Source organism: Apteryx mantelli, chromosome 8, assembly GCF_036417845.1.
Source record: "Apteryx mantelli isolate bAptMan1 chromosome 8, bAptMan1.hap1, whole genome shotgun sequence".
Taxonomy (NCBI): Eukaryota; Metazoa; Chordata; class Aves; order Apterygiformes; family Apterygidae; genus Apteryx; species Apteryx mantelli.
In genome coordinates, this window is record NC_089985.1 from 10,647,944 (window position 1) to 10,662,433 (window position 14,490).

The window sequence follows — 14,490 nt, forward strand, 5'->3', positions numbered from 1 at the left end:
GGTTTTTCTTTTTTTCTTTACTCTTCTCTCCCATCATGAAAGCTGTAGCCATATGCAGGGAGTTGTTTTTCAAATCACGGGCACTGCGTGTTTCGTAGAGGTAGTTTTAAGGGGAGAGGAATTCTGCAATCCCAATCCTGGATTGAGAAAGCAGTTTGGGGGCTGAGATCATTCAAAATGGTGACAAGGAATGTTTCAGTTTTCTTGAAGGAAAGCCAAAGATGAAAGCTTCTAAAAGACATAGCCTGCATAGTATAATTCAAATTGCATGTGAAAGCCTTCAAGAAAGCATATGCATTTTCAAGTTGTTCAGCTTGAACTTGTGGTCTCTGCTTATCACCCTGTGTATTGCTGTGGCTAGTGCTTGTCTTGACAGAAATGCTCCTCTGCCTTTGCTCTTCCAATACCTCCTTCCCTTTACGTGTCACCAGTCTGCGACAGATGAATGTCAGTACGCAAGATCTCTCTTGCCTCAGGTTTCCAAGGGCAATGTGATCTAAAATGTTTAACCTGGATAGACTACTACACTGGTTTTCATCCTGAGATACTTGAGCTTAGTCTCTGAAAAGTGACTGAGAAAAGTGAATTCAGTCATTTTATAACAGTCTAGCAAGCATGAAATTTTTAATGAGCACCTGCTTTGGAGAACCCAGGCTGCAAAAGAACGATTTCAAAATCGGTGTACTGGAGGGTTGTTCTCCAAAAGCAAAAACAAAATCCATATCCAAAATACACCGTAGCTTGGGGAAAGCACAGAGTAGGTAGGTAGGGTAAGAGCAAACCTGTCATAGTTTGTTCCTAGGACAGATCAAGAAGTTGCTGAATCATTGTAGCCAGAATCACATTATGGAATAAATTATTTTAGTGTGAAAATTCAAGACTAGGGTCTGTGGTTAAGTTGTGGGCAAACTGAAGGAGAGAAAATCTATCATATTAAACAAAATGTTTTTATTTACTGTGCAAAAAAGGCTTGTAACTGGACAAACCAAAGGCTCCAAAAAGAGTCGTGCCAAACTGATGGCTCAAAATGAGTTGTATGTTAAGCTAGTTGAAGCCTTGTTGGCAAGAGCGGGGACCAAAGCAGTCTGTGGGGTGCAGGCTGTTTGCTAAGAGCGTTTTTGCCAAGCTCCATGCACTGGCCATGGGACACATATGGTGTTTGACCACAAGAACCCTGGTATCTTGTGTACCCAAAAAAACGTGCAGGAACTGAGCAGAGTTTCCTTTCAAATTGTTTTTTCACAGCTGCCTTGGGCCAAAGTACATTTTAAGTTCAGGATGCTTTTCCTCTAGTTATCTTCCTGCACTGCTGTTGGCTGGCTGCAAAGAATAAAGAACGAAGAGGGAAGGGACTGGTCGGGATCCTTGCTGCTGAAGAGGTTGAGATGGAGATTTGGGCTGAGAGTAAACATTATAGAGAAAGCAGGGAGAAGGGAAGGGTGGGTATAGAGCTGAGCAAGGAAAGGATCGTGCATAAATTAAAAAGTAAAAACTGCAGATTTTCTCCTGAGAATAATTAACATTTCTCCTATTCTCCATTTTCCACTTCCTAAACCTCTAACGAAAACCTCCACTTGCTTTGGGGAGAAGTGTCACTTGAGACTTCTCGGAAGCTGGCAGCTATGTAATAAGGGCATGTAATCTTTTATAATCCTTTCTACAGGTTTATAATATCCATTTCTGTTTTGAGATTCCAAAGTGTGTTGTAGGCCAAATGGGAATTTAACTGCGAGAGAAAAATGTACTTAATATTCAGGAGCAGAGATGAGTGGTCTGGGGCAGAGAATGACAGCTGAATAAGAGGGAAGGGAAGCCTGCTTAGTATTGTAGGAAGGGTCATAGGACTGGCGTTGAGTAACTGTAATTTCAGACTGTTGTTTGAAATCCTGGGTATCCAGGGAGACAAATTGTTTTTTGCGCAGATCGGAGCTTTTGTTCTGGTGATGTCATGAGATTTACCAAGCCGTACAAGGAGCTGCTTGTTTGCAGGCACGCACACGAGGCTGGGCTGAACATGAAGCACACCTGCATATTTTGTACGGTTCCCATCTTGACTGTGTTATTTTTTCTGGTTCCACTTGTTGAGCTGCGAAGAGTGCAAAGATGACTGCATGATTTGAGGTTTCTGGCACTGGTTCGTTCAAGAAGGTGCTGACTTCTCCTCATGCTCACGTCTTTGACAGTCATGCTGTCTCTCGCAGAGCAGAAGGGAGCAGAGAAGGAGAGAGAGGCAGTCGAGGGAAGCAAGCATCCATTACCCTTTGTAAGTGTAGCAGTCGGCTGTGCAGCGGGTAAGAAGCTTATAGGAGCTCAGCAGTGTTCAAGTTAATTGGCCGCTTTAAACCGCTATTAAGAGCTTCCCCACCTTTTGCTCAAAGAAGCCGCGTGGTGAGCTGGTGGCTCTGCCTGTGTCCCAACCCGAATCACCCTGTCAGACTGCTGAGTTGTCTCAGACCGGTTTTAACTCTGTGCCTAATTTTGCTCTTGCTACCAGCTCCTTAGCATTCATTTTTAAAACTTGTAAGAAAGCTCAAAACTGTTGGCACGCTCAACATCTGCTAGCTAAACTACTGGTAAGACTTGTGGTTTCTTTTGTTGGAATGACTCCACGGTTTTCCCTTTTGAGAAGAAAATCTCAGTGAAACTGCTCACATGGATACGTCATTGCGGCCAACTGAATTTGTGCTCTGGAGCTTCGGCTCCTAGTAAACATTAAGGGCTGAGGGTGGAAAACGTGTTAGCACAGATCTTGGGGAGGTTTGGTTTTAAGTTGTGCGTGTGTTATGGGGAAATGAGAGTGGAAATCTTGGCTGTCCTCTAACGTGCCGTCAGCCCTGATGTGAAAACTATCAAACTTTTAGTTGGCAAAGAGGTGACGTGGCGGGTACAGGACAGACGTACTGACCCAGGCCCGGGTTCAGCCGGCAGAGCTGTGAGGAGCTCGGCCGGACGAGCGAGTCTCCTGTGCCTTGCTCACCGCTGGCCACCGCTCCTGGGCAAACAGGTCGTGTTTCTTCCAGGCAAGGGAGAAGGGATGGGAGTAGTGTCAACAACAGCGGGGAGAGGCAGCAGGACCTCATCCTTTTGGGAGGTGCCAGGCTCATTGAGTGGCGGTGTTCTGTATTTTGTCTCCTGTTGCTTGCAAAAGTAATGGAAAACCAATTTTTAAGCTGTGTCTGGTCACTACCACTCAATAAAACAGTACTAAGAAGTTAATAGGTTAGCACTGCAAGTCCAGCCACCACTAGAAAAATTAAAGAGCTTGCAAAGAATTGGTGTCACGGTGCCAATGAGTTGGAATCTGAAAAAGTCATGCCACTAGTCATAGGTTCTGCCAGCTTCAAAAATAGTATTTTAACCTATTTTAAACCTTTTATAGCTTTATTCTGTGCAAAATGGATTTTCCAGGTAGTGTTTTGGCTGTAGCAGTTGGTGTGAAAGCTTTTGAGATCGCTGAAATCTGAGGGTCTGACTAATCTTTCTTTACCTCCTGCCCTCGATATCAGCTTTCCATACAAGAACTCGGTTATCACTGCAGGCAGCTGCTGGAGGAGAGCGACTGGAGGCAGCGGAATAGAGGGCTAGTCATTGCACGTATATTGAAGTTTGTTGAATGTGGGCATTAAATATAACAAAAAGAATTCACACTAGATACCTCTGTAATAACATCCTACATAAATGGCGTGCCTCTCATCCCAAAGGTCTACTCGTGCTTTCTACACTTAATAACACCTGCTTCACCACTGAGATCTTTCATATACCACGAAAATTTGGATACCTCTTAATTGAAGCGGTGCCATACCACACAGTGGTTTAGATTGAGAAGTGAGCAATACTGTACCTCACAGGGACTCCAGGAAGTATCCTAGATAACCTGCGGTTCTTGGATTTGAAATAAAATGCTGGGATTCACAGTTATATTTCTTTAATGTGTACTGGTCATTTCTCTAGATCTGCTGTGATTCAAACAAGAATTAATCGACCTTAAGACCGTCATGTTTTCTCTGGCTTCATAGCGTGTGAGTCGCTGAGATACCACACACCGTACGTGCTAAATTGTCCTTATCGTATTACATCGTTAGTCACGTAGCGCTGTAGGTTCTGCTTTGGGACGTTGTGGTTGCTATCTGTGCAAACTTGAAAGGCGCTTTCCCCCTCCTTCTCCCAAAGTGGATTTGTTCATCATCGTAGGTTTTCCTTGAACAGTCGTTTCTGATAGTGCCCTCTGCAGCCCTGCTTGGGCAGAGGCACGGCCACAACCAACTGCTGGTAGTTAGGAGTTGGAGTTTGAGCAATCAGAAATGTCACCCAAAGCCATACATACCAGCGTGCGAGGTAGCAGAGGTTTCTTTGTTGTGCTTTTCCTAGCAGCCCCTTTGCAAACTACCTCTACTGTCTTCTGCTCTGGGTAAATGTCGAGGGATTGGTCTTTCCTCTCTTGCTGAGCGGGATTGTCCGGGTGCCTGTGGCCACGCTCCAGGCTGAGGCACTTGCCTGCTCTGTGTTTTATCCCATGCGCTGGTGCCCTGCAGATCTTCACCTGAATGTTGTATACTTGTCTGAAATAATTGCATATGCACACAGCTGTATTTCCTATAACTGTGTTATCACTGTTTATTTTCACTTGCATTAGTGATTTCTTTTACCGAAATCCTGCGTTATTAGAAGGGGTGGGTTTAAGGGAACGAAGCATGTTGAGATGCAGCGCATTTCCCTTTCTGCCATCTCTTTCCCTTGAATCTTTAGCCTCATCAGCTCCTAGAGCTGGTTTAAGTTCAGCGATGGCTTTCTAATTCCACTTGTCTTTTGTGTGACTTCACATCAGTAGCAAGACTTGATGTTTCAGCTGCTGTTCAAAGGCTGGATAAAGGTTCAGACTGACGTTGATTCCAAGTGAACTGCAGGCTCATGCATATTTGTGTAGGTTAGCGTACTAACAAGCACTCAGCCGACAGCGTTTACCCACAGCTCGGAGTCTTGTCACCATGGCAAATACGTAAACTAGCAGGAAAACGTGGGCACCGAGCAAGTAGATCTGTTGTCAAAAGGTGTTAGAGCTACTGCTAATTTTACTCTTCAGGACAGAAAATCCTCCCCGTGTGCAAACTTGTCCATTGAGTTATGCAGCTGCTTGGTAGCTCTTTATTAGAAATACTAGGAACAGAATATTGACCCTAATTAAGTTGATGAAAATCGTGGCAATTCCTTCAGTAAGCCCTTGATTTCACCGCAGGAAGAGTGCAGTTCAAAACAGGAGTTCTGACGCATGCCAGAGTCACTTTTGTCATCTCTGGCATAGAGGTTTGCTTTCATGTTCCCTTGGTTGTAGGTGGAGAGGGCTTTCTGCGCAAAGAAGTGCAAGACATGAGTTTACCTTTAATGCAATTTTGTTGGCCTGGTTTCTGCTAATTCTGTACTTTCCACTGGTTCTGAAGAGGAGGCAAGATGCCCTTTTTCTAGTTGTAGAAGAGCAGTTTGGGGCTAAATGATGCTGGAATGCTTGTCATCTGTTGGAGATAGTTGTCTGATTCTGTCTGCGGACTGCTTTTGGAAAATATTCTTGACTTCTTAATACATTTGGAAATTGTTTTTAAAATTCTTGCATACTTGCAATGGCAGATTCAGAGATTTTCCCATTTTGTATCACCAGTGCTATTCCCTAGACACTACTAAAATGCTATCAGTTCCCACAAAGCATCTTATCCCTTTCCGAGGAGATCAACTTGGCACCGGCTTCTTTTTTGCTTGTTTCCTCTCCCTTTACCAATCATCACTTCTTTTATTATGCTGTCGTGGTATAGCCATTGTTCATACTTTTTTTTTTTTTAATAAGCTCTCTAGTTAAAAAATAATAAGGTACAAGTTGTCATTTCACTGAGAGAAAGGGAGCTTTGTGGATATTTATAATGTGCCTAATGGCATTTCAGAGCCTTGAGGGAAAACAACAGCATTTCGGATCTGCAGCTATGTCTGATGTGACAGGCGGCAGCGATGCTCTTCTCAGTGCAGCAGGGGAGGATGTTCAGAGAAGGGGATTTTTTCCAAGCTGTTACTTAACTGATATTAGCATTTGAAGGCACATAAGGCATGACCTTTAATCCCACATGTAGACCAACTGAGCCGCTTTCTTGAATGCCTCATTGTAAGGATGCAGAATGGAAAGGGTTGCATCAGACCAGGGAAAGAAATCGTCTGTCAGCAGTGCTTGCACGTTTAGGTGTGCCCCCGCGCGAGCCCACCCCACGGGTAACATCTGCACCCTCGGGTCTCTCAGATGCACCTCCCTAATCTCTTCTCCCACTCGTCCAAAATTCAGGATTTATATTCTTCAGCAAGTTACCTTCCAAAGCACAAGGTTTTTTTGTATGAGCTGATTGCTTTTGGTGCTAGCCCCAAAGTGAGGAATGACTTAGCCCTGACCTTCAGTCTTTCCCTAAAGTGTGAATGGTCCTAGTGACACATGGCCTTTTTGCTGTTGATCTCCACAGTGATTCAAACAGTGGTGGTAAAATAGTTTTATGGGGAATTAATGATAGAGTTCAGTGGGTTTTATTATGTTTGCATGAATACTTGGGGTCAAGGATGTAAAATGAAAACTGAAGGTGAAGAGCACAGAAAAACAGAACAAGATTTGTTAAGCAACCGAGAGCAGGCATGACACTCGGTAAAGTCCCAGGGATTTTGGATCGTCTATCTAAACCAGCAAATTCTTCAGAATAAGTTTGGAAATTGCAGCTGTTGCAAAAGGCTCTGAAGAAGTCAACTGCTTTGGAAGGCCAGCTGGGTAATGATTTAAAGAGGACAGAGAGGTTGCTAGGTACAGAAGCACCGATGCTATTCAAGGTAAAGAATTTTAAAGGGATAATTTTTATTGTAATGTGGTTGTAGTTTGTATTCAGCTTCCATCTGGTTTGGGAGATGGGCTTTCTGTCAGCCCTGGGGAGAGGTCTGAGGTGCGGCATCTGCTGCCTTGCAAAACCAGCCTGCGACCGCTCCCCGCTCTTCTTCCTTGCAGACAGCACTTGGTCAGCCTGCGGAGGGGATGGGGCTGTGTCCTGACTTGCATTCGAAATTTATACTAGCACGAACGCAAGGTATTAATGCCGCAATGTTCCCGCTTGTCATCAGCAGCTCAAGACATGGTGATGGCACGGTACGTTGCCAGCAGGCTGTGGAAAGCTGCCGTGACGTAGCCAACCCGCTTGGCAGCGCAGCCGTGGCTGGCCCGCGGCGCCCGGTGACTCAGTTGAGTCCCGGAGCTGTTATTGCCGGGGAAGAAGTCGTTCTGTTCTTTAATTCCTTTGTGCAGCCCCAAGATCAATTGGATGATATACTGCCAAGGCCTGTAGTTAGCAGAAATTATAATGTGAAGGTCTTCTGCGCTCGGGTGAGTCGTGACTCTCGAGTCTGCGCTGAAGCCAGTAGTTCAGAAGGAGTATTTTTTGTCATAAGCAAGACTGCCGTAGGTTCCCAAGCTTAGTTTGCTTGGTTATCTCCCGGCGTAGCAGCTGGAGGCACCGTCTCTCTGCTAGCCCACCCACGTGAGCAGGATGAGGCATGCCTTCCTCCTTTTTCCCTTCGGTGATTTATCACGGACTTTCATACCCAGAAGACAAGATCTCCAAAGCTCTGTTCTTCATGTTTCTATTACGCACTCAGCCTAAAAATCCCTGTCTTCATCTTTCTCACTCGTCTTCCCTTCTGTCAGCCAGTTGCTCATGGCTTAATCTTCTTTAGGCACAAGTAGGGTGTGTGCGCTGCAGTTTGGGAAACCAAGGTCTAGAAGCAACAGTGTTTTGACTTTGCATCTGTTTAGCGGTTTGGTACAAGTTGTATACCCTGAAAAATGTGACTTGAATTTGTGCCGAAAGCGTACCTGAAGAGTTAATGTCTGTAAGATGGCCCAATAGGTGAGTAACTCAAAGCTGAGAGTCTGTTGTGCCCCAGGAGTTTGCACAAGTGCTCTTTTCACCCCCTTGATTGGGGTCATTTCCCTTAATTATGCATCTTAAGTAGAGTTTTGGACAGTTTTGAGAAATGCAGATTCTGTTGTGCTTCAGCATTGCTTGTCGCTATGGGGAACGCGTTCGTTAGGAGGGGTAACGCAGGACATGGGCTGGTTTCGAATCTCAGATTGCTTTCTGAATTGTCCCAGCTGAGATTAAGGAAACAAAGGTGCGTTTCATTGTTACCCAGAGCCGGAAGAGTTGTGCTTTTTCTCTTCCTTGTTTAAAAGCATCAGGTTACATGTTTCAAATATTTTGCTGCATAATCACAAAAATCCTAATGCAACATGAGGTTTAAGGAGGTACTGAAAACTGGATTCCAGTTAATTCTCCAGATTTAAAAGGTCGCACTTTCCTTTCAGTGTTTGATGAAGTTGCTATTTACGTAGGGAAAGAACATGTTGCGGTGTTTTTACTAATTTGGGAGGATTTGGCATCCACAAGGTCTGCAAGCAGCAAAGTTAGTCAAGGGGGTTAATTACTTAGTCTTTAGTGCTTGTGTTTTGGTTTATATGCTTTTCCTTAAAACTGGGTAGATGTCGTGTGTTTGGGGATTCACTGGCCTCTAGTGGTGAAGCTCTGTAGTGGTTATAAGCAGCTTCTGCGTTTCGCTCTGTGCAAACACTGGTTCAGGTGGAGGTAGTAAAAAGAAGCCGACATTAAAAAACACTTTGAGTAGGTTTTCAACGCTCGTTTTGCCTTAGGGACCCTTAAAAGTTTTAGCCCCTGTTAATAGTCTTGCTCAGAAGCAGTTCACAGGCTTCAGGAATATACAGAGAACAGACTGAAAACAAGTGATTTAGATCAGTGCGACTACGGTTGTGCAAAGCTAGAGTGCAAGATAAAAAGGGAACTAAATGTTACAAAAGAAAGAGGAACTTCAACATGAAAATTTAGAAAGAGATGACTTGAGACTGTTTTCTAAATTTATATGAATGATGCTACCGGTGGCCTCATTGTATACGTCTTTTTCTGTCCATACGGCGTTTCCGTCTCGGTAAAGAGAGTGTTATAAGTTGGCCGCACGCTTGAGTTGCCAGGGCTGCCGTCTTTGCGCCGGCTGTGGTCACCGCGCTGCCGATGAACCTGGCTGCTTAACGCTTTCTCCGTGTCTGCCCCGGGCCGCTCGTGAGCGAAGCCCGTCTGCCTGCCAGGCTTGGGCAGGGACTTTCCTTTCCCCGCTTGGAGAAAACTTCTTGATGGCGAGAGGCACCACGTGATGTGTAGCTCACGCCTCAAAGACGTAAGGGAAATTGATTTAAAAGAAACGTTAAAAGCCCTAGGAGCCAGGCAGGTCTCAGTTCTTTTCCCCTTTCTGTCACTGTAATGGCTGTAGCTAAATGAACATGCTAGAAAGCTCCTATCCGTCACAATTTAATCAGATAGTTCCCTACCAAAAAAATGCTAGTAAGCCTTTCTCAGTTAAATGCCCTTCTCTTTTAAACCTTCCCTCCCATCTTCCAGCCTGCCTGCCTTCTCCCCTCTCTCTCTGTGTCTCTCTGTCCTTAGTCTCAAATAATCTAGTTTATTAGCCTTTAGGGTGCATTCAGGGCCCTATCTATTTAACCATGCTTTTGAGAAGGGAATTGAGGGAAGACGGAGTTTGTCAAAAACTGGAATATGATCAGAAGCAAAGAGTAAGAGCCCTCATGCAAAGGCATTTATGGTCATCTCGGGCATTGCCGTTTTTTAAAATCGTGCTATAAGTGAATAAGCGTTCGCAGTGTAACTAGTGTCGCGTTCCGCATGGGTGCCTCCCAGGATTAGCGTGCTGCTTTTAGTATGCTGAACCAGGCACTATTTAAGTACCGGTTGCAGTTTTTCTTTGCATCGAGCGGCAGAGACACAAAAGCGAGGAGGGCGGTTAATGAAGCAGTCGAATGATTCTGGGATGGTGTTTTTTGTTCGCAGACGTGAAGGGACCACCTACGCACCGCCTGTCCTGCGGCCAGTCGCCCTACACTGAGACGACGACATGGGAGAGGAAATACTGCATCCTGACGGACAGCCAGCTGGTGCTGCTCAACAGGGAGAAAGAGGTGAGACAAACTCACGTTGGCCGCTCAGGACTTGCCTTTGGTCTTTATTGGTAAAATGGGAAGGCAACTTTTCCCCCCCCCCCCCCCTTTTGCTCATGAGTTTAATGAAGTGTGTGGAAGGAAGCCAACCTATTCTGTGTACGGATGGCAGGACTCACCCTCGGTTTTAATCCAGCCAGCTCAGATGCCAGTTGCATAGACAAGGTGAGGGCAAGCTCTGCATATCCAGGCTCCCCAATGGGATTTTATAGTCTGCACAGAAGTCTGTGCCACTACACCTTTCTGTGCTGTTGCTGCTTTAATGCTAGTTAAAGCCCCTACAGCTCTGTAAACCTATGCTGCAATTGAACCTCTTCATGTCAGTGCAGCCATAAGCTTAGTAAAGGTAGGGGAACAGGATTTTGGTGTGTCCATACTGGAGTGCTGAGAGGAGAAGGTGTGTGCAACCTTCACGCTGTACAGGCATCCTTGCTGCGGTCCGAAGGTAAATTGTTTGAGACATGGGTTTGCCCTCTCTCTTGCTAAACTTAGCAAACAAAATTGGGTGCCCCTTGGCAAGGAGGACTCGAAGCTATTGCAGCCGCCTTTGCTTTAACTATAAAATTATTGTGTGTGTGATGTGTGTGTGTGTGTGTACATAGTGTGTAGTACTTGGCATTGTGCCGTGGTATGAATGTAATGTCAACGTGATTACAGAATGGGCATGTTTCGGTTGATTGGAGCACTAGGAGCAAACAAATGCGGCTAAGTCCCTTCTCCTAGCCTACACCACGGTGCCTACAGACTCACACAAATACATGAGCTTTAAAAGTTGATAATGCTCCTGGGTTTGTTTGTTTAATTCTTCTGTTGTAGATTTACCCAGTTTAAAAATAAATATTTTAGGAGGAGCTGTAAAATGGGAATGTTTTCAAACTACTGAAATAGATTCTTTTATATATAAATGTCCATGAATTTGAATCCACTACAGTGGTTTCCTACATTTGGAGATGAGCTGAGTTTTTTGCTTTTTTTTCTTAACTCTTTTGAAGCTTCCACATATGGCTGTGCACAGGCTGAAAATGAAACCTGTAGGTGGTGTAGCACTAAATGTTATCCTTGTCCATCTTGAGCTATGGTCAGGTGTATTTACGGAGCTGAAATATTTCCTTGCATAGGGAGGAGCAGGAAAGGTCTGGAGAAGGACATTGCTTATTGGAAGGGAACAACATCGGTGCTCTGTTATTGCAGCACTTGAAACATTGCTGGGTAGGACAGGTGATCAAATGCAGGATAAATGGAAGACTCATATCATAATGTTTATTTACTACGTAATTCTTTTTTTATTCTTGCAGGAATGTCATGTAAGGAATTAAAATATATCCTGGAGAAAATTAAGGACATGTGAGGGTTATTTCTAAAACTGTACTTAGCCCAGCGCAGCTGGGCTAAAGGATGTATGTCATTAAAGAAATGCAATTGGAAAAAACACCGGCTCATATCACAAATAATTATCTGCAGGTGGTAACCGGGCACTTATGGGTTGTTAATTGCACTCACCACATACAGTTAGAACATCTTGCAGTGGGTAAGATGAGTCCCTTGTTTAGATCCTAAGGAATAAATATGGGAAGTTTGATGTATCACTGGTGTATTAAGTCTTTTTATGTGACATTTAAATACACTCTGCTTTTGCCTTTGTCTGTCAGAGGCTGGAGAAATTTAATACCAGGGTATACAGAGTATGGGGCGGGTAAGAAGAGCAGTTACAAACAGAAGTTGAGCAGAAGAGCAAATCTTTGCCCTGTGCTCTCAACAGAGCCTGTCAGCACTGTGTACAATGAGAAATAAGTTGTTTAGGAAAATGCTGCATGCAAATGGGCCAAATGCTGCATGCAAGTTGTGTGACTCCACATGCTGCTATCTGATTTGTTTCAGAAGCTGGTAGCTAGTCAGATTTGCTATTCTGATTTTAAAGTAATTTGGAGCTACTGTGAGTGAAAGGAAAAAGGGAGCTCCATACTCATTAGTATCTTATAGCAAAATAAAAGCTTGTTTTAATCACCTTCTGAGTCTGTAAGCGTGGCAGTGTGCATACGATCCCTCAAAGAAGCACAAAACAGATATACTGGTTGACCCTGCTAGTTAGAGACACATAGAGCTGATACACCGGACTTGCAGCTTGAATGCTTAGAAATAGAAATATCGCTGCTAGGTTTTATGAGAAATGAAAGGGGAGGTGACTTGGTGAACTTTATTTGGCAACTTGTTCAGAGCAGGAAGAGACTCGATGAAAGGTGATCGAGAAGCAAGAGTGAGTAAAGGCCTAAGGCAGCATTGGGGAGAGACGCTTGGAAGAACGGATGTGGGAGGAGAATCAGAAAAAGACTATGGGTGGGAGCAAAGGCACACCGAGCCAAGGAACAGCCAGAGTTAGCGTCATGAGGAAAAGAGAGAGTGCTAAAAGAAGAAAGTAGGAAAGTACGTTTAGAGGAGAATTATTGGCAAGATGATCCTGGAAGAAGTTTTTTGTTAACCTGAAATGTCACCGGTGAGATAAGCACCGGGAAGCTGAAGATGGAGAGGCTCCAGCTCTGCAAGTGGGAATTGCTGATACAGTGAGTGGGCTGGAACGTCTTTGGGACTGTCGGAGATGATCTGAGAAACATTATGAAGGACCAAATGATATACCTTAGTAAGGGCATGGATGTGAGGGGAAAAGGAAGAGATGTTAACAGGGGAGTGTCCTTTCTGCCAAAAGGGAGCGCTTGCATAATGTAAAGGCTGGTGTAATTGGAAAACTGCTAGTCTGAGGCATCTCAATTTATTTTTTATGCATCTATTTTATTACTTCACAGAATACAAATCCAAGAAGTTTAGCCTGTGTGAAGTTGAAAGGGAGCAGAAATGTTTGATGTTGTATAATGCTTATACAAAGTATTATAAAGTATGTATGTCAAAGCCAAAAAGCAGGAAAACATATACAAAATGCAAACAAGTAATGAAAGATGTCTTCATTGTTTCAGCTGTAATACTAAGTTTGATTTATTTCAGTTAAAATATGGCACTGTGAATTGTGCGGATTTTTATTTTGAGATTGTCTGAGGGAACAGCACAGAAATAAACAGAGTAGTAAGAAAACTTTTTCTTATACTATCCCACCAGTACAGATTTATTGAAAAGGCAATTTGAGATAGATTATGTGCAGAGAGACTTTGCGCTGTGCAAACACAACAGTAGGTAGGAAATTGGAGAAATTTCAAGGTACAACTTGATCCAAAAATATCTGTAATTACTTAGACAAAAATAGAATGACAGTATCACCTTGTGCAGTGTAGATTAATGTTAATCACTTGACACCTTGTCAGCTTTGTAAAAGGAAAATGGGCGAGACTGGAGAATGAAGACTATTAATGAAGAGCAGAGATTGAGGCCCAAAAAGCTGGTAGGATGAACCCCTGTAGGGACGTGAGAGACGACTTGGCAAACAAGGAGTCATGAGTGACAGGAGATGTGCAATTACTAGACGATATCATGGGGTGGTAATATCTTGCAGCATCTTTCAAGACAAGAAGAACAGGTCTAGGCTGATTCACTTACAAAACAGCTTTTTCTATGAGGAAGACGTGTTCCGTATCAATTTTCCCACTGTTGGAAAGGTGCAGCTATTTTCATCATTTGCGCAAGCTGTTCCATAGGATAAGAGCTATGAAGACACGTTTTGAAAGAGGGCACGATAAAAGGTGTCTACAAAAACGATGCCCTTTGAGCAGGGAAGCAGAAAGGCTTAGTGTTTCTGATAAGTGGATAAGTGGATTTTGGATAGATAATCCATTACGCAGCATTTTCGGGAGGGATGTGGCAAATGGCTGCATCTGTTGCTGGCCCGGTTTTTTGCGAGTCGTTGTCCCAACTGCAGGAGAACAGCCAAGTAATGGCTGTTATCCTCTCGAATCTTCTTATTTTGTTTTTGGTTGGAAATAAGTTAAAGATGAAGATATTTTTAGTGTGTTAGATTCCTTTTTCCTCCTTCCACCCACTCTGAAGCCTCATCTTTCTTTTGGATTCAAGGGCAGGAGAGTAAAGGTCTGCATTCAGAGTGACAAGACCTACTACTTACTGGTGCTGGGGACAGAGGCGAGCAGCAGGGCATTTCTGGTGTATTTTCCTATGCTTTTCCAAATCTGATGACTGACACCAGTAGTGTATTGACAGCAACACTTCCCAGAGAAAACAGCAAGAGCAGACACGGACACATGGGAGTGGGGAAGTGCTTTAGAGATGCCATGTGCCATTCTCAAAAGACTCATTCCATTGGCATCTTCCAGCAAATACGTGTTGCTAGAAAGTACCAGTTTATCAAAGCTCAACACAATCATAAGAGAGGGTTTGTTTTAATTTCCAAATTAATATAATAAATTTTTCAAAATTCCAAAGAAATTTTTGCCAGCATTTTTAAAATGAAT

General features: G+C 43.8%; 1 protein-coding gene across 1 annotated transcript in view; it reads left to right on the forward strand.

Moving 5' to 3' along the window:
- RASAL2 (RAS protein activator like 2) overlaps positions 1–14,490 on the forward strand; it is a 121,580-nt gene that overhangs the window by 11,921 nt on the left and 95,169 nt on the right. The window contains exon 3 of the mRNA XM_067300588.1: positions 9,918–10,045. Within this exon, the coding sequence (XP_067156689.1) occupies positions 9,918–10,045 (128 nt within the window). The remainder of the gene's footprint in view (positions 1–9,917; positions 10,046–14,490) is intronic.